At 34.8% G+C, this 21,672-nt stretch overlaps 1 protein-coding gene across 1 annotated transcript in view; it reads left to right on the top strand.

Moving 5' to 3' along the window:
• Positions 1–21,672, top strand: part of LOC128681538 (homeobox protein invected-like) — a 66,128-nt gene that overhangs the window by 11,017 nt on the left and 33,439 nt on the right. The window contains exons 2-3 of the mRNA XM_053765522.2: positions 3,456–4,518; positions 5,085–5,162. Coding sequence (XP_053621497.1) covers positions 3,480–4,518; positions 5,085–5,162 — 1,117 coding nt within the window. The 5' untranslated portion in view covers positions 3,456–3,479. The remainder of the gene's footprint in view (positions 1–3,455; positions 4,519–5,084; positions 5,163–21,672) is intronic.

The raw sequence follows: 21,672 nt of genomic DNA, 5'->3' as shown, positions 1-21,672 counted from the left end.
TATGTTTCAGTATTCCTTTTGACCATGTACTTTATTGTGTACTTACATTGTTATATTACTGATAAAAAATTATACATAAATTTATATTTAAAAAATGGCAAGCCCTTCTGGCATAAAGGGACCAACACTGTTTGAATGAGTTTCTTTCCGCATTTCTTCTCAGCAGTGGTCGTTCCGAAATGCTAGTAGTTTGTAGCTTTGGTAAATATAATTTAATTTAGAATATGACGTGAAAAAGTGCCTGTGAAGGCCTAATTTCTGAATAAATGATTTGATTTTGATTCTCACAAGGACTAGGTGATTCGCTACTCTAATGATGTTATCAATGAATTATAAGCCACATGTATCCATCCATATCCTTGACAGTAGAGAATAAAAACATTTATTATTATTATTATTATTAATTGTCAATCCATCCATACCATTCACTCTATCAATACGTCAATAATTATTTGTATTATAAAGAAACTTAAACATTTTCTCCTTTGTAATTAACAAACTGAAAAACTACTGGGTCGATTTTGGCCGATGAGATTTGTCACAGATATAGAAGAAACTTCCAGAAGAGACATATAGGCTTTTTTGGTTTTCCCGAGCGTTGCTGGCCGCTAGTATAAAAATATATTTCTTCTTTTAATGGTGAAATATAGAGTGGAACTGTCTATCTGTCTGTATCGATTTCACCCTAAATATATTCACACGGGAACAAAATTATTTCATGACTTTGAAGGAAAATGTGACGCCTCCCTGGGCTTCGGTTGCGGTTGAGGAAGTAACCGAGTAAACGTTCAGATTAATTATATCGTAATTTTACACGCATACACAGCGTCGTGCAGACTTGCGTCGCGCTGTTAGCCCCTTAGAGATTTCTCGAGGGACTTTTCCACGAAATTATACCATAAAAAGAGGAGAAGCCGCAGCAAGCGACTAGTATATCTCAACAAATAACGAACATGTATCTAAATTGCGAAATCGTGATGTTAAAATAAAACATCAATTTCGCTACAATTTAACACGTATACGCAAAACGTGTCTAATAGACCTTAACACGATGATTACAGAGTTCAAAATAGATTAAATTGTATTGGGATTAAATTGGTGAAGCCCTTTAAATGTACCACGATATATTGAGTGGTCGGGATGACTCTTATTGCTGGAGAATAAAGTGTGTTTTGGCGTAAAGCAGATGTGTGAGATAAGTTTGCTCACAGATTAACCGAATGCCTCTTGCGCGCATGCGTTCGACGTGTGTGGTCCGATGCGCATCGAAAGTAGCTCTACTTTGTTTGTTTTTAAAATAAAATTATTTAGTTTTATTTTGGTTTAGAAGATTTACAATTGTTTGTTTTGATTGGTGCAAAGCGAGCGTGGAAAACAGTTTTGATCAATGTTGGCCGGATTTTATTGGATAAATTAAGGAAAATTTTGAAACTGTTTTATAACGTTTCACATTAAAAAGATTGATTGTTACAACACATTTTTTTCAACATGTTTTTGTAACTAATTTATTTTATTGACCCAGCTTTTATTGACCAAATCAACTTGGTGCAAAAATACATTTTTTGTATATTTGTATGTTTGTTTGTTTGCAACGCGATAACTTTCGAACCGTTGGTCTTTTTTTTGATGAAATTTGAAAGGTATGTAGGAACTGTCAATAGAATTTTTAAGCATCAAAATCGGCAAGTCGTTTTTGAAATATTCACAATTTTGTAAAAACTCATCAAAATTTATTGTGTTCGCGAGGTCTACTCTTTAACATACCGTGGCGAAGTAGAGCAACATCCATGTTCATAACTTGCATCTCGTTTAGCCGGCAACTGGCGGTTTCGAGCTTCGCGGCATCGCGGTTACATTTCATAATTATTGAGCGCTGGCAACACTGATCGGCGCAGTTGGCACCACTGCACTGGTTACGTTGCGGTTGACACTGGCCACCTGTGTTTCGATGAAAAAGATTTGTATTTAAAATTCGAACATGTTTTTCGATATTGTCAAATATTGTCAATTAAATCCTCCCAACACACACAAACTTTCGCATTTTAGTAGGACAGGAATTAGAATTGTCGCTTGACTTCAATTGGTAAAAAAAAAACTAAAACTTTTCAGTTATATTTCAGTATAACTTGACAAGCTTTTGCCGGCGGCTTCGACCGCGACAATTTGGCACGGTAACATTTTGTCCGGGATGAAATGGCTTTCTCAATACTTCAAACTACGTGTATGCAAATTTTCAAGAAGATTGGTTGAGTAGATAGAGCGTGAAGAGGTTACAAACAAACATACTTTTGCATTTGTAATATTAGTTAGGACTATGATGATAAAATTCGTAATAAAACTTAGCTTTTTATTTCGGGAATAAAAAGCGGTATACTTATCAAGAATATTGCAATTACTGAAATAAGTTTTTAACTAAGTAATTATAAACACATTAAACATACCAACAGTAAAAACTTCATTTATAACCTAAATGTGTAATTAATAATAGTTTCAGCTTAAATATAAGGATTTTTTTCGCTAAAATCGTAAAAAGTATAATTGAGACTAGATCTATTGCAGTTATAAAAAAATCGATTGCCTAATTAAGTAGTTTTTTTTTAACAATACAGCTGAAAGTAATTCTCATGATAAAAAAAACAATGTTATCCTAATTGTTATCCTAATTTGATCCTGCAAGACATTTTATATCTATGCCTCTTAGAAGAATAAAAGAAGAATATTATTTTCGAGTGTTATTGCTAACACTGGTGTCAGATTTTATTCAAGCCGCCTAAAGGCATCTGACATGACTTTCACGACTACCTAACGACATCTAGTGGCAGGTGGTTATACACATATTGTACATACTACATTGTCAACCAGTGTATGCCTCTGTTTAATGCCAGCTCCACACTGTCGCCGACCTCAGACACATGCCGACGTGAATGCGTGAACATTGCTTACTTAGTATGAATGCTTTTTATATATCACAGTGAACAAACTTGTTAGACAAATTAAAAAACCCCCAACTTTCAATAATAATTTCGCTACAACTTTTGAACGGCAGAACCGATTTTGATCAAACATATCTAAGAACCACCGCATAAAAATTTGCTATCAAATAAGAAACCGCATCAAAATCGGATTGACCCGTTGATGAGCTACAGTGCCCGTACACAGACAGACAGACACACTTACCGGTCAAACTTATAACATCCCTCTTTTTGCGTCGGGGGTTAAAAACCAGTAATATATATCGAATCTGTCAAAGTTTGGCAAACTGTTCGACGACAGTGTGGAGCCGGCATACAATTAGGAATGTGACGAAACATTCCTACAGGACTCCCTAAAATTTTACCTCATAAATCTTTCTCTCATTCGAATATTTTCATTTCATTCTAAAGATTGTTAGTTTAGTATTTAGTCAAGCATCATGTCAGACTTTACGTTATTACATTTTTCTTTTTGTCCGTCAGATGGCGTAACAAAACGCATCCAAGATGGCCGCGGTTACTACCAACTTGCACCTACAGGAGTCGCGTATAAAAATCCAAGAAAGTGACGATGAGCCCTATTCACCCAACACCAGGGACACCACAAGTCCAGATTACAACGACGAACATAAACCCGAAGAGCGAAACATACACACATCCTCTTTCTCCATTCAGAACGTGCTTAAGAAAGAACGTGATAGCAACAGTCCAGAGGACGTATTCTCAACGGACAAGTTGCTGCAAAACACACCGAATTTCGAAGAAAACTCAAGAAATTCAGCCAGTATTAGTCCACATCTAGACGAAGATGATAAAATAAATGACGCGAGAGCTGAAATTAGTGTCGACGATAATTCTTGTTGTAGTGACGACACTGTGTTGTCTGTTGGCAATGAAGCTCCTATGTCCAGCTTCGATGGCGACAAGTCGCAAGACGAGCAAGGGCTAACATCTTTCAAACACATACAGACGCATTTAAATGCAATATCACAGTTAAGTCAAAATCTGAACATGAACCAACCATTGCTCTTACGACCTAGCCCAGTAACGCCGAACCCCTTGATGTTTCTGAACCAACCGTTGATATTCCAAAATCCGTTGATGAATCAGGATTTGAAGTCAGGTGTTAATGGATTAAGAATGGCTGTGCCCCAATCTAATCTGAACTCACACTATGGACTAAATTTCGGAGTACGAAAATCGCAAACACATGAATTAAGGAATACAAGGACAGATGAGAATAGGAGATTAAATTATCCAAAATCCCCAGATGAGTCTAGGGATTTTATTAATCAGAACTGTTTGAAGTTTAGCATAGACAATATTTTGAAAGCGGACTTCGGGAGACGGATCACGGATCCGTTGAATAAGCGGAAGAATTTGAAGGTTAGACAGGAGAATAAAGTTAAAGAGGCGTCATTGACCGGTAGTGCAGCTAAACCTGACGTGGAATCGAGGGTTCCTGAAGTGAAAGCGTCGGAGAAGGTCGGAGCAATAGACCTGTCGAAAGGAGATGATAGCGGGAGCAACCAGAGTTCGACTACAGGTAATTATTTTCAATTTATTCAAAATTTATTATTCAAAAAAATTTTCTGCTTCATCCTAACTACCTAACTAATATCATAAATGCTGTAAGTTGTTAGTTCGTTACCTCTTCACACTGTATCTGCTCAAACAATCTTTTTGAAATGTTGCACACCATTTAGTCTGATGCTAGTTCTTATTATAGACTAGCTTTTGACGACCTCAGTGGCGCAGTGGTAAGATTCTTGCCACTGAACCGAGAGGTCCCGGGTTCGATCCCCGGTCGGGTCATGATGGAAAATGATCTTTTTCTGATTGGCCCGGGTCTTGGATGTTTATCTATATATGTATTTATTATAAAATATAGTATCGTTGAGTTAGTATCCCATAACACAAGTCTCGAACTTACTTTGGGGCTAGCTCAATCTGTGTGATTTGTCCTAATATATTTATTTATTTTTATTTTTGCCCGCGACTTACATATACATACACGACATACATACATTCATACAAAAAATGTATTTTTGCCCCATGTATAATGTTCGCTAGCTTCGCTCGGTCGGTCAATTAATGATTGGTTTGTTTCAGGAACGACGAGTGGTGAAGGCTCCATGGTGTGGCCTGCATGGGTTTACTGTACGAGGTACAGTGACCGGCCCAGTTCCGGTGAGTGACATGCCTTATTTTTGCCTAATTAATCTTACATATTATAAAACATAGCCTATGCCGCGTCTGTCTGTATGTTCGCGATGAACTCGAAAACGATTGCACGGATTTTCATTCGGCTTTCAATAATAGATAGTGTGAAAATCCGTTCAGTAGTTTTTGAGTTTATCGCGAACAGACAGACAGATAGACGCGGCAGAAGACTTTGTTTTTATAATGTGTAAGGATTAGCTTACGCCCGCGACTTAACCCGCGTTTAAATCGTGCTAAGCAATATATCGCGATGAAATTTATACAACATTTTAAGTTAGACCATCCGCTATATAACTGAGTAAACCGCATTAAATACCGTCCAGTAATTTTCACGTTTTGCGCGAACATAGTCCACTTACAGTTTTATTATATATATAGATATTTATAGGTATATACATAAATAGAGTGTAGTAAAGTTCACGTAAAAAAAAATTGTTTTTTGACTCTGATTTTATGACGGGAACTATTTTTATACGTTGCTTGCCTATCATCCGGCAAAGCACTGCCCTTAGTCGCCACGTACGACATCCACGGAAGGATGCAAAGTGGTGCTATTTTAGGGCGGAACCAGGCGAGAGGGGCGTCGCAACCAGCACGATAATCACCCCTAACATTAATTCCACGTTACGGCCATTTAATGGACCAAGCATCCCCCACCCCTGCTGTACGCTGATAAAGAGAAAACATTTATTATTAACAACAGCCAAAGCGTTGAGGCGGTTATAATAATAATAATAAAAAAGTTAAGTAAATATCAAGACCAAGCAATCAAAATCAAAACTCAGTGGAAAGCCCAAACTGTTCACATTATACGAGTACGTATAGTATTGTTTTCAACTGGCATCATACCTACATCACTGAAACACAGCTTGAACACCTTAGACATACCAGATTATACACTCTCCTTGGTCCAGATGGCGGTAATACTAAATACATGCCGAATCACACGTAAATTCCTAACTTCGTCTACCCTCACGTCTACCTTCAGCATATAAAACTTTTCCCTCTTACGCTTGGCTTCGGCCCGCGTATGAGGCGTATACCCTTTTTTATTTTTATTTAAAAAAAAGGAGAAAACATTTATAAAAGTATAATAATAATAATAAAATGTTTATTTCGGACATAATCCATATAAATAAATAAATAAATGAGGACAAACCACACATATTGAGCTAGCCCCAAAGTAAGTTCGAGACTTGTGTTATGGGATACTAACTCAACAATACTATATTTTATAACAAATACATATATAGATAAACATCCAAGACCCGGGCCAATCAGAAAAAGATCGTTTTCCATCATGACCCGACCGGGGTTCGAACCCGGGACCTCTCGGTTCAATGGCAAGAACTTTACCACTGCGCCACCGAGGTCGTCAAGGTATATTGTTAGTAATTTACAAAGTAACTTAAAACTAGTGTAAGGTCATGAGTTTTATTGTTTATTTAGAGTTTACATTAAATATGATGTTAATCCATCTTCTTCTAAATAACTAGACGCTTGCCGCGAACACTATAACATGTTTGATGAGTTTTTACATAACTAATTGTGAAATATTTCAAAGACGCCTTTGACAGATTTTAATGCCCCACGGGCTTAAAAATTCTATTGACAGATCCTACATCCTTTCAAATTTCGAAAATAGACTCACGATTCGAAAGTTATCGCGTTAAAAACGTACATACATGCATACAAAAAATGTATTTTTGCCCCAAGTTGATTTGTAGACCTCGTTTACTTCGCTCGCTCGATCAACAATCCTATTTATATTATTGTAAATGTTTGTGAGGATGTATGTGTGTATTTGTTACACTATTAAATGTGGGTAATATCAAAATCGACTGTACGGATTGTTATAGAATTTTGTACACGGGGAGAATAACACTTAGGGATAAAATCGCCACCGGAACCAAGCCTCGGGCCGCAACTAAGTACTACCTAATATAACCCTTAAACTAATGTATCATAATCTCTCTCCTGTAGCATTTTTAAAATTTTTACTAATAAAATGTTGACTAATAAAATTTTGATTAATAAAATTTTGTCTAATAAAATTTTGATTAATAAAATTTTGTCTAATAAAAATTTGACTAATAAAATTTTGATAAGTAAAAGAAATGATTTTAAATGTTACGGTGGCGCTAGTGATCCGTAACTGCAAAAACCACAGACGAAATATCCTGGCGTCGACGTCGACAACCATTATCAGTTTTACCGCAGACTCTCAAACCTAATCCTGTGTAATCGAATTAGGAATCATTTGGCACGAGAGCTTCATAAATATTAATATGGAGGGTGCGAAACTCTAGTGATGGGAGCACGTCGACATTTTTTACACGATGAAAATTAAATAATTTCTTTTTATTTATTTAGGACAAGAAATAATTGTACAGGAAATTAACTTAGATAATCTTAAAACAAGTGAATAAACGTAATTGTACAAACAGCAAAATTATTCTCAAATTGCTTAAATAATATAATAATAATATAATATATTAAATAATATAATCTATTAATATAATAAAATGTATTTGTAACTCACATAAAAATTAAACTAGGCAAACTGCAGTGTTTTAACCCCCGACGCAAAAAGAGGGGTGTTATAAGTATGACCGCTAAGTGTGTGTGTCTGTCTGTGTACGTGGCACCATAGCTCATCAACAGGTGAAGACAAAGACAAAGATTATTTATTTGCAAAAACATGAGTTTACATTTTTTTTACAATGTGGTGTTAAAAGAAAAACTTAATCCTACATGTTTCACCGTCCACGGGTATGCAAATTTAAATGGAGACCATGCTATTATCCCACAAAACAAAATCGAATAAATAAAATTAACTAAATCAACTAAATTTTTATCTAAATCTATCATTAAAAAATCGTTCAAATTATAATAACGCATTTATCAATCAGCAAGGACCCGAGGTGCTTTTGAAATAAATTTACCGATTTGGATGAGTTTTTTTATTTTTTTATTTGTTAGCTAACTTGAATGCGGCGGTTCTTAGATAAGATAGATCAAAATCGATTCAGCCATTCAAAAGTTGTAGCGAAATGAATATTGAAAGTAGGGGTTTTTTTTTTAATTTGTAATTTTTATTTTTGTTTTCAATCAGTCATGGTATTAGATAATATAAATAATTTGTTACTAAATAATAACAATTAAATAAAAGTATACCACTTGTTGTCTTAAATTAAATGCCACAATTGCTCTCCGTAGAGGCGTTCGAAATTCGACTGGTAAGAGAAGAGCTGTGCTATGGCCATTGTTTAAAAATTTTAAATTGTTCAGTAAACTTAAAATTTATTTTTAATGCTGTTGTTTCTACAGCAAAAACATTTACGCGCTTAAAATTATTAAAATTACTGAAACAGTGAGGGGAAAACGAGACTGATTTATGTAATATCTGTCCGTCCGTTTGTCTGTTGAATTTATCTTTCTTTCTTTTCACGATGGCTACAGTTATTATCCTGTGTGTATCATGCTATTCATTAGTTATGTTCATTGTTTTCTCGGTTTTTTATGATTTATTTAAATATATTGAACGACATTTAAATATTGTTAAAATGCCGTATATTATGGCAATTTATCATGATTGTTTCAAGTATTGTATGGGGCCACGGCTACAGGGGAAAATATTAGTAAAATGTTATCCGCAACGTTATTTCATCGCATGTTTCCCGCGAAATAAACGTTAAAAAAAATTAAAACATAAACAAACTTAAAAAAAAAATGTGATTCGTGCCATTAGAGTTTTCACTTCAGATAATGTCAAGAGTTAAAAGAAAATGTCTTTTTTTTCCAGGTAAATAGTATAGTTGTGGGAAATTATTACCCACAATTTGTGCCCCGAACTAATAATTTTGATAAGCCACCTGGGTCGGCCCTAGTACAGTCAACAGCGCATCTACCTACACAAATTCATTGCAAAGTCGCCGCGATTACCGCGCTTTAAAGGTTCATGCAGGGTAACTTGATGTGCTGTTGACTGTACGTTGGCACAGTCGTAGGTACTTTACGCATTCGTTGCATCGTCGTTGGTGAATACATAAATATATTAATATAATAAATATAGTAAATATATGAATACATAAATAATATTCGTAAATAGTATAAAATATACACAAATAATATTCATAAATAGTGTAATAAATACACAAATAATATTCATAAATAGTGTAATAAATACACAAATAATATTCATAAATAGTGTAATAAATATACAAATAATATTCATAAATAGTGTAATAAATATACAAATAATATTCATAAATAGTGTAATAAATACACAAATAATATTCATAAATAGTGTAATAAATACACAAATCATATTCATAAATAGTGTAAATAATACAGAAATAATATTCATAAATAGTGTAAATAATACAGAAATAATATTCATAAATAGTGTAATAAATAAACAAGTAATATTTATAAATAGGGTGCCTAGTTAAATTTAGTATAAAAAATATAACCGTTGCAACACCTTTAGATCATTTAATTATAACTAGAGACACGTACGGTTAAACTGCTATTATCCTGAGTTAATATGTAAGTCTGTGGCATCTTCCTGTAATGCGTAATTATGTATTGCCAGGGCCGGACTGTCTAGAAGCAGACGCAAGGGCCCAGTAAAACTCTATAGGTTACATTCAGTGCCGTATCGGCCCAAAGACAAAGGATTCGCGTAAAATAAATATAGATTAAATTTTGAAGAGTGAACAAAAAATATATAATATTATATTATATTTCCTCTGTGCTTCGAAAGTATGTTAAGACGTTGGTCGGGACCAACGGTTGTACCCACTAATACGTAAGGCCCGCGTGGTGGGTCACGGCCCAAACTCCTTATCCATACGTAAGGGAGGCCTGGAAGGCCCCGTAAGGAAGGCCCCAGCAGTGAGGTCGTTTAAATGGCTGTTGATGATTTGCTTACGGAAAAAACCATAATTTTGTATTCGGCCCTTACGGATTGGCGGGATTTAACGACTGCAAATACAACTGGGACCACGGCTTTACGTGCTTAGGAACTATAATATATAATTTTGGTCACCCATCCAATGACGACCATTGTCAGAGTGTCTTAACCGCCACTATCGCAGGCCGAGCGCGCCAACCACTGCGCCGTTGAGCTCCTCCTGTATGTAAATAATTTTGCATTTTCATGTTCAAGAAGTAATCCTTCGATTCGGATATTAATATGAGTTTTTTTTTAATATCTATAACAAGTCCCACTGCTGGGCAAAAGCTTTCCCTCTCTCTTTCCACGTGTCTGTTTCTTTGGTCTTCTCCATCCAATGTCTGTCGAATGCCCGAAGCTCATTCGACCTTCTAGTCCTAGGCGTACCTCGCTTTCTGTGCTTTCTGTACCCGTCAGTTTGAATCCAGGTTGTAAGAATGTGGGCCAATCTCACAGACTACATTCGGCAAACGTACGAGTAATATGAAATCCCACCAAAAACATTTTCGTGTAAAAATGTTGCCAAGATGAGTCAGTTTGCTTCACAAACTTTACACTTTAGTCAAAATGTATGAAAAAGTGGTCAGATCTCATGCAGAGCAAAGATTCTTGATAAATGCGCCCTAATTTTACCAGACCTATCTTAACATACTCTACATTCTAGTTAAAACGTGTAGCTTGGGCCGTTTCTTTCCTCTAGAAATAAGATAACGAACGCCTATGAAATCTACGTGACGGTAACAAAACCTACCTTTTCTCGAAACGTTTCGTCGTATTTTTAAACCCTCGTAACTTTGGTTTAGATAATGCCCTTGCGCTTCGCTTGGCTCGTCTTGGCGGGGGCACTCCCGTGCCCCCAGATTATGAAAGAAAAAAAGTAATGATGAGCTTTAGGGCCCAAATTCCCTAAGGGCCCAGACATTGCCAGTTCGGTCCTGTCTGTAATGTATAATTACAGTACACCACCGTTTGCTTAACAAACGAAGGCGCAATATTGTGGTTTTTCATGCGACCACACAATAAACCCATTTTTCAGTCTAAAATGGCGTCCTAAGTGAACCACAGAACGCTGCACGACGCGGTGCAATGGTGTACAGTCGAGGGCATGTAAATCATCTGTGTTAATAAGTAGTTTGTTGGTGGGTAGTGTTATTTGGCACTGACTATAGTTTCAGTACTGGAAATATTATATAATCAGTGTTTTATGTGATTATGATAACAGCTTATGATGCATTATCATTAAAACTATAGTGGGGACCAAATAAAACTCACTGTCGGCAAATAGTCAACCAAATATTGGCAGATTCGGCACACATTTCCTTTAGCTGTAATGAAAGTTCACGTACAGACTACGCAATGAATATTCTTTCCCGGCGACATCTGTCTCTGAGTTTACCGATATTTTGCAAGAGTTACAACATGCATTGTGGTATTGTCGCGTCGCACCATTTTTACCGCTCACCTAGGATATCGTGTAATATAAAATATACCACTTACTGAAGTTTTTATAAGTACAATGTTATTTTTAGAATTCGATATATCAATTAAACTAGGTATATTACAGTATCGGGGCGTATTTCAATAGAGAATGTTACACACAATGGTTACGGTTTTATATAACGATTCTAGTCTCACAGAAGCAAGTGTGTGCGGTAATTTTAAGAATTCTTCTTTTTTAGCTTAGAATTAAGAAAAACTTACAAATTTTTGTTTGTTTGTAAACAATATTGATTGTAAAAAAAAACACATGTTAAAGCGCAAGCGCAAGAAGTAAATCCGACTGTCCCGTCCCCTCAACCCTAGCGCTCCCTATTTACTGACATACGTTTTGGTACTATACAAATTGTTTTGCACTATCATCTAAGTACTCCCATTGTGAGGGGAGACAGTCAAAGTTTTATAGTTAAACTAACGGCCCGACCTGGCTTCGCTCGGGTAAAACCACAATAAACTCTACACCACCTTCCTCAGGAATAATGTAAATAATATAATATTTATAATTAATATATATGATTGAATGATTTATAATGAATAAACTCTAAAACTACTAAACAGATTTTGATGAAATTTGGCACACAGATAGACGAAACGTTGAGTAGTAATGTAGGCTACCGTCGAGTAGTAATGTAGGATTACTAGCGACCCGTCACGGCTACGCTTGGGAAAAACCTTAAATTTTTTAATTTTTTAACCTTTAAAAAATTAAAGGTTCTTCCCAAGCGTAGCCGTGACGGGTCGCTAGTAATCCTATAATCAGTTTAAATATACTAATTAGTCGACACAGAAAGAAATAACACTTATATTTTAGTAACTATAGTGAAAAACTAAATTATAACAGTGCTTTTTGTGAATATAACAATTACAAAAGCACGTAATGTAATTTAATTACAAACACCAAGTGACATATAATTACGAACTGTCGCTCAGTAATTATATTAGACACACAAAAAAAAAATCTTCAATTTCATTTTGAAAGATGTAAACGGTTAAGCGCGAGTCGATTATAAGGATTTAGGGTTCTTTCATTTGTGTAAAACAAATATTTATTTAGTAGCGGCCCGTCCCGGCTTCGCTCGGGTAAAACATAATAAATTATACACCTAAAGCTTCCTCCGGAATCACACTAACTATTGGTGAAAACCGCACGAGAATCCGTGGAGTAGATTTTGCGTTTATTGCGAACAGACAGATACGCACGTCAATTTATAATATGTAAGGATTAATGTTTAATGTTCCAATTAAAAACATAATTATAATTAAATGGCGAACTTAAATATAATTTAACTTGAATTATATGTAAATACTGTATTTTGGTGTGGTTCCGCCCTAGGATAGGCCACTCCATATCGTGGATGTCGTACGAGGTGTCTACGGGACACGAAATAGCCCAGACAGATCAATACTAGCATTTCCAAGGATGTCAACCCGGTTGTAAAATAACAGACTCTTCAAAATTGTAATATTTTTAAATTGATTTCGGGCTTCGCGGTCACAGCTCCGAAATTCTACGTCTTTATGTGTAGACGTTGCTCAGGGCTTCGCCATTAGAAAGGTACATTATCTTGGACAATGTACCTTTCTAATGGTGAAACAATTTTAAAAATCGGTTCGGTAGTTTCGGAGATTACCCCCCTCAAACCTATAAACTCACAAACGCTTATTGGAGTATTGATAAATAATTAAGACGAATAACTATTACTGTCTAAATTAATAAAAATAAATTAACAAAAGTTTTCTATACTGGTTTGGTAGGTAATGTTATTTTTTAACCGGCTACAGGCAATATAGCTAGTATTTACATAACTTGTGATTTCTGTATTGGAATACTTGTAAAATAAATGGATTCTATTTCCTGACAAAGACAAGGAACCCTAAATATAATAACCGGTAACGTTACAAGCGTTATAATTACGTTGATTAACGGTGACGTTAATGTAATAACACGTTGATTTGATTTAATTAATTAGTATCCTAGGTGTGAGGTTAGATACCGCTAAAGAATTTATTTGGAAATAAGTAAGCACTACGTTTTTTCTTTTATATATTATTTTAAGTAACAATGTTACCGTGTTTTTCTATGATTTTACGGAAATATAAATTAAAATAGATTTCTTAGGAAATTACTTTCGTGGTTAATAAATGTTTTACCCCTATTTTTGTACATTATAATGTACAAAAATAGGGGTAAAGATATGTATAACCCATGCTAGTATTGCAGTCGGTGCTCTGAGAGGAATACGTGTTTTTAGGGTTGGGTAAAACGGGACCATATTATTACTTGACTCGCTGTTCGTCTGTCATCTCACGAATCGTAATAGTTGAAATTTTCCCCAAATGTTGTATTTCTATTGGCATATAGGACAATGTATATCATCAAGTTTATTTTTTAGACAAATTAAAAAACCACCGACTATCAATATTCATTTCGCTACAACTTTTGAACGGCTGAACCGATTTTGATCAAACATATCTAAGAAGCACCGCATAAAAATTAGCTATCAAATAAAAAAAAACGCATCTAAACTGGTTAATCCGTTGATGAGCTACGGTGTAACGTACACAGACAGACACACTTGGCGGTCAAACTTATAACACCCCTCTTTTTGAGTCTGGGGTTAAAAACAGAATAAAATAAATATTTGAGGAAGCGTTCATCTTACATGATTTTTTAGCCCGTTTTTATAGATACGGATTTTATAATAGGTTAAAAACGAGAACACTTAAGCTAAAAACATTATCGTGTGAAGCAATTTAATGAATTAACAATTCGCGAACATTCACCGTGACGCCCTTGCACACTTTTAATTAGAAAACTTGTGGCAATTGAAATTTCTGGCCGGGGATCTGTCTGTCAGAGGGGGAAGGGGTGACGAGGGATTGTGTCAAATTGGGAGTCCGAGGTCGTCTTTATTAGACCACCAGTCGATACGTTGTTCACTTAATTTCCAATTACCGTGATGCGATATTTTCCATTATTTTTGATGTAGTTTTAATCGATGGATGTTCAAAATTTTAGGGCAATACTTTTCACTTTTTTATATAAATAAATAAATAAATATATTATGACAAATCACACAGATTGAGCTAGCTCCAAAGTAAGTTCTAGACTTGTGTTATGGGATAGTAACTCAACGATCCTATATAATATATACATATATAAATAAACATCCAAGACCAGGGCCAATCAGAAAAATATCATTTTCCATCGTGACCCGACCGAGAATCGAACCCGAGCACTTTACCACTGCGCCATCGAGGTCGTAGAAAAATATAAATACTAGATGTTGCCCGGGGCTTCGCTCCCGTGGGAAGTTCGAGATAAAATATAGCCTATAGTAATCTTGCATAATGTACCTTTCTAATGGTGAAAGAATTTTTGAAATCGGTTCGGTATTTTCGGAGATTACCCGCCTCAAACGTACAAACTCACAAACGCTTAGCCCTTTATAATATTAGTACAGATATAGATTTCCGACTTTTTTGACTGGAGTACACGCGCGTGAAGCCCCTTGATCTTCAAAACTAGTAAGCCTAAGAGTTTTGAATACATTACAAAATTTATTTAATTGCTTGTAGATGACATGAAAACTTTTAAGAATTCTATAAATTGTACGTAACCCTCTTCACGCGAGTTCAACTCGAACTTGACCGTTTTTATATTTTGGTTCATAATTATGTCTCTTAACCCACCAATGCTCTATATTATTATATCCTACTAATAAAAAGACCGATTGTTATGTAATTTGGTACACGGGTAGATTATAACCTCGAATAATACATAGGGTACTTTTTATCCCCAAATTCCTACGGGAGCGAAGCCCCGGAGTGCAGCTAGTATTTGTATAGAAGTATACAGATATATATACGGAAAAAAACATTTCTTGTGTAGGTAATACACGTGGACGAAGACGCGGGCTAAAGCTGGTTCTTATAATAAACTGCAGGAGATGCCATTTCTATATTATATATATATATTTATGTGATATCCAACTGAGTAATAACACAATTAAGACATAAGGATAATTGCTATAAGCTCTAAAAGCGCAGTTTATGGGACCACCCTGCGCTGGTTGTAAAGGCGAATACTACTGATTTTTAACCGTCTGATAATCGTCCAATTTCAAAATAATTAAGCTCTCTCTCTCTCTCTTTTATTCATCCTCGCGTGTTCCTGGTTTCATTTTGGTATATGACGTTCGAAGCCCAAGGTCAGAGTGATAAAACAACCTAAATTTAAAAGATATTTTTTTAAAAGATTCCACTGATACGTCAACTCTCTTTGGGAATCCTGTTTGAGTTAAGCTGCCAAGCTATGTGTGTAAGACATCCATGGGAGGATATGGAGTGGTCCTATATTAGGGCGGGACCACACGCGCTATAATCTAGGTGTTTTAGACTTATTAAACAGACTTAGTCAAAAATTGTGAATCACAGTGTTGGATAGGCCAATTTATCTAGCAGTTTATCTGTCAGATTACAAAATGGCATTTTATCAGAACGTGGTGAAACAGACTCTAAGAATTCCACCTTGCTTGGGTTCACTAAGAATAATAAAAGTAAATTTCATGATTTTTCTCTACTTGTAACATTTTCTAATAATTAGAAAATGTAAACATCGACTGTTAATACACAATTAGTCTGTTTGTTCGTCAATAACTCCGAAACTGTGTGGGGATAATTAACGAGACGCCAGCTTTGGCTTCTTAACCTTAACCGGCTGACTGTTACACCGAAGTGTAATGTCGCTTGGAATTTATGCGAGATTCTATAAAGAATAAGAACTTTATTCTAATGTTGGTTTTTGGTACGTAATGTATATCGTTCTTCGTTCCTTATATGATAATCATGCGTAACTTTGTTAGTTTAGATGTGTGTGATGATGCCTGTTACCCACCCAATCATAAATCTATAAAACTACCCAAAAATCTACTTAATCTAGGAATTTTTAATTATTTCTTATTAAAACTAGAGGGGATTTTGATTTGATTTTATTTGATCACTAGCTGCGCCACCCCGCTTCGTTCCTGTGGGAATTTCGGGATAAAAAGTACTTAAAATTTTAGTTCAAGTTATAATCTACCCGTGTACCAAATTTCACAAAAACCCGTCTACCTTAGTTTGAGTAAAATAGAACCAAACTTTCGTGCTTGTAATATTATTGGTATATATTGCTACAGATTATTAAAATCATGAAGTTTAGCAAAAAGCAATGTCTTTATTTCTATAAACAAAATAAATCTTATTTCTTTCGTAATGTTGACATCAAAGTGTAGAATTGCAAGCTTTACAGAACGGTTTATTTAATTCCATTTTAACTAATTGTTCGAGTAATTATCCGAGGAGCACCGGAGATTCCAAGATGGCTGCTTGTCAAAATTGACAGTTACAAGTTTTCGCGCCATTTGCAACATGGACTTACAGCACTAGATTCACTTATTGGGATGCGGTATGGTAGTTCCTGTGAACCGAAAGGTCCCAGGTTCGAATCCTACAGTTCTAGTCATATTAGTAGGGCTCAAGTCATCACTTGAGTCTTACTAATATGACTAATGTTGGCATAAAATATTTTGGCATAATAGTTCTTTGATTTTTGACATAAATGTGGCACAAATGTGGCATAATTGACTTTTAGGTTAGGTTAGCTGTTATGCTTCAAATATTTATATGTAAACCGTTATGCGTAATGCCGTATGCTATATTATATATATATATATATATATATATATATATATATATATATATATATATATATATATATATATATATATATATATATATAGGTCAGTCTGAAAAATATAATTTTCCGTGTTGACCTGACCGGGGATTGAACACGGTAAGCAGTCGGCGGCGGCGTGATGACCATTAAGCCACGGAGTTCGTAGTGTTTCATCTAGTAGCACTACGTCGGCGTCAGAGATTCCCTATTCTAAGTGTATAACTATATTTCTTATTTTAACTATAATTAGTATACTAGCAATTTGTGTAATGGCTTATTAAGCTCACATAATGAGCCTGTAGCGATAATTTATATGCTCGAAATAACTTATTATTTATTGGTTAAAAGTAAGCACAGTTAGCTAATATTAGTATAATTATATAATTATACTTAAAAATTAGCTGCAGGATCTGAATAAATCCATACTAGTATTATTGTCTTGTCTGTCTATCTGCCTGCCTGGCTGTTCCGCTTTCGCGGCTAAACCTTCGGACCAATTTTGATGAAATTTGGTATGTATGTTGTTAAAGATTCCAGTTCAAACATAGGGTACTTTTTTCCAAAAATCAACCCCAGCTCATGATTATAATGGGGGAAGAAAATTTGTATGAAAATCGTCTGTACCGCTTTCGAAGATAAATTCACGCGGGCTAAGCCGCGGGCAAGAGCTAGTGACACATAATGCTGTAACGATGTCTTATTGCTTTTCTTAATTTTAGCGTTTTTAATAATATTTCATTGCAATTCAATCAATATTAAGACAAATATGATTTGAATTGTCTGAAACAAACGTGAATTTATATATTTAATGGCATGCCCAAGAAGGGTTGACCTCAGGTAGGCAGCCAGTTTTAATGTAACAGGCGAACCTTTAAGGTTATTTTTTACGCAATTCCCGGGTATCGCGGCGTCACAGCCCCTAACGCAAACACGCGGAGACAAGACAGGGAGCTCCCCTAAAAATGTTATAGAAATTCTTTCAAAGCTATCGCCTTGAACAGCACGGGCACTTTATATATTTAAGTAACAGGCGTTATAAAAGGTCCCATAGCACGGTACATTAATTTGCTCACCCTACGTCTCCGTTAGGGCTGGCAGTTTAGAGATTTTATAGATTTATTGATTTGAATGAAATTCGAATTTTAAATTTTGAATTTATTACCTATTCGAATATCAGAAGAACAATAAGAGAGATTTCTCGTTTTTACACATTAGAATTTATTTTTAGGAAAGAGAATAAAAAGAAATTTAATGTCAGCCACGGGACAATAAAATTGTTGGCATGATGATAGTTGTGATTAAAATGTATTTTCCAATTTCAAATTGTAAATGGAATAATTGGAATTACGAAATCTTTTTTAATGTTATTATGTTACAGTGAAGGATATATAATCATCATTTTCAGTTAATTTTATCAGGTGTTTCTGAAAATTATAGGTATTTTACTAATATATTAATAAAAAAGTATGTGTTTTCAGTCAAAAAATAACCACCGCTCTTAAATAAACTTGCAGTAAAAGTAATCAAGTAAAAGTGAAAATTTTTAGGTTAGTTTTTAAAAACGCTCTTAATTGAAACAAATGTTTGTGGATTTTTTTTGTAATAATTTCATTGCACGAAAATGAATTAATACAAGAATGAGATATTTGTGATTATTTTTTTTAAAATGTAGATTTGTTGGCAGCCCTACTACGATCATTGGCAAAGTCAGCACACGTCTGTAGTCCACAGATAAACAATCTATTCCGAATCATTAGTCAGGCGCCCCTGAAGCGGGGTGTTAAAGAAATTGCGTTTTTTTTTTATTGAGCGGGGATTAACAGTGTTCCGTTTTAGGTTTAATTACAACACTTGAATGGATTTTGATGTTTGATTGTTTTTTTTTTTTAGCTTCTTAGTGAATTATTTTTAGTAGTCTTTTCGCGTCACTAGACAAACAAACATGCGTACAAATCTCTTTCTTCAAAAGTAACATTTATTGTAATCTCGGATCCTGGACCTCGGGGCGTCACAGCCAAAAATATATATATATTGTTTTGGTTATATATATATATATATATATAATTTGTATATAAGTTGACTCATGTATAGTAATTTTTATCGACCGCCTCTTGCATCCTTTAAAGGAAAACATCGTCAGGAAACAGGCGCACTGCTTGATTATTTCATAAATGTGTATGTAAATACTTGTCATTAGATGTGATAGTCGTAAAATTCATATTATTAAGATGCCTATTGCCCCCTTAAATAAATTCTGACATCAGTTTATTTAAGGCTTACTTGAATAAAAAAAAATCATAGATAATAAAAACAAAAAAAGAAATTAAATGTGTAAACTAAACGCACCATAACAATAATAAACTAATCGCAATAAATCGCGAGTGCGAGCGAGAGGCGCGTGACGTCACACGCTCCGTCTCGCTCTACAGGCGTGTTCATTTTGTTCCTGTAGACGTGCAGGCCACCCAGTCTTAACGTAGGGTTGGCGATGTATGTTCAATCAAAATATAAGTATTGTTTTTAATCCTTACATATTATAAAATGTAACTACCGCGTCTGTCTGTCTGTTGGCGATAAACTCAAAAACTAATGCAACGATTTTCTTGCGGTTTTCACCAATAGATAGAGTGATTCCTGAGGAAGGTTTGGGGGTATAACTAATTATGTTTTTACCCGAGCGAAGCTGGGACGGGCCATTAGTTTAATTTTTTATTATTATTATTATTACTCATTGATGGGTAAAAGCTGATATATAAAAAAAAAACAATCGTTTAGTAAAGTTTCGTGACTTTTTTTACTTCTTTATCATTTTTCCACATTTACTGTTAGATACAATATGTGTGTTATAAACACTTTCAATGAAAATTTGCCGAGAGACAGTTAGTTTTTGGAGACATTACAAATTTTCAAAAGCGCAATAAACAAACTCTATGAAATATAAAGTACATTTTACTGGCGCACAATGAATTTGCTGTTTATTTCACTAATCTAAGCATGCAATTCTTTTCAATTCAATTCGACGACCTCGGTGGCGCAGTGGTAAAGTGCTTGCCTCTGAACCGAGAGGTCCCGGGTTCGATCCCCGGTCGGGTCATGATGGAAAATGATCTTTTTCTGATTGATCCGGGTCTTGGATGTTTATCTATATAATGTATTTGTTGTAAAATATAGTATCGTTGAGTTTAGTATCCCATAACACAAGTCTCGAACTTACTTTGGGGCCAGCTCAATCTGTGTGATTTGTCCTAATATATTTATTTATATTTATTTATTTAATTCTGGCTACATTTTGTTATAAGACTCATTTTTATTTTGCAAGTAATTTCTTCTGTCTGTTTTGTTTCGTAATTATTGAATTGAATAATTTTTCTGCAAACTACATTTTTGTGACAAGTCTTTATTGTCATCAGATATATCTTGTTGAATTCCACTCGTGACAAAAAAAAAAAAACATCGGTACAGGAAGCCGTCGAGGAGTTCCCTATATGGGAACCTATCCTGGATGCATCATCAGGTTATGTTTGTCATAATAATATATTATCATGCAAGCTTGACGTAAATACTAAATTTGAGCTCAATCGGTTGAAGTAGTCTGCTTCAAAATTGAGTTACAAGAAACTGGATAAGAGACAAACATGTTCCTCATAAACATTGCATTGCAAGTTAAATAAGGGCTTTTAAAATATAATAACATGTAAAGCAATCATCACTTTTTAACCCCCGACGCAAAGAGGGGTGTTATAAGTTTGACCGCTAAGTGTGTTTATCTGTCTGTGTACGTGGCACCGTAGCTCATCAACGGGTGAAACGTTTTGATATCAAATTTTTATGCGGTGGTTCTTATGTATGTTTGATCAAAATCGATTCAGCCGTTCAAAATCTGTAGCGAAATGAATATTGAAAGTCGGGGGTTTTTGTTAATTGTTAAATTAAACTTGTTGGGGAAGTTTATACAAATAAATATTTATTTTTTGTTAGTGACAACCCTAAATCAGATAATTATAAGCAGTATGCGGAATTAATTTGTCAAAATAAGCCTTTCATTGAACGCCACATGCAAAACCTATTTTTAGTCATAATTAGTATTCACAATATCTTTTAATATTATTTAATATTATTATTATTTCTCAATTCGACGACCTCGGTGGCGCATTGGTAATGTGGGGTCATGATGGAAATGATCTTTTTCTGATTGGCCCGGGTCTTGGATGCTTATCTATATATGTATTTGTTAAAAATATAGTATCGTTGAGATAGTATTCCATAACACAAGTCTCGAACTTACTTTGGGGCTAGCTCAA

Source organism: Plodia interpunctella, chromosome 27, assembly GCF_027563975.2.
Source record: "Plodia interpunctella isolate USDA-ARS_2022_Savannah chromosome 27, ilPloInte3.2, whole genome shotgun sequence".
In the NCBI taxonomy this organism is placed as follows: Eukaryota; Metazoa; Arthropoda; class Insecta; order Lepidoptera; family Pyralidae; genus Plodia; species Plodia interpunctella.
This window is presented reverse-complemented; position numbering and strand designations above follow the sequence as displayed.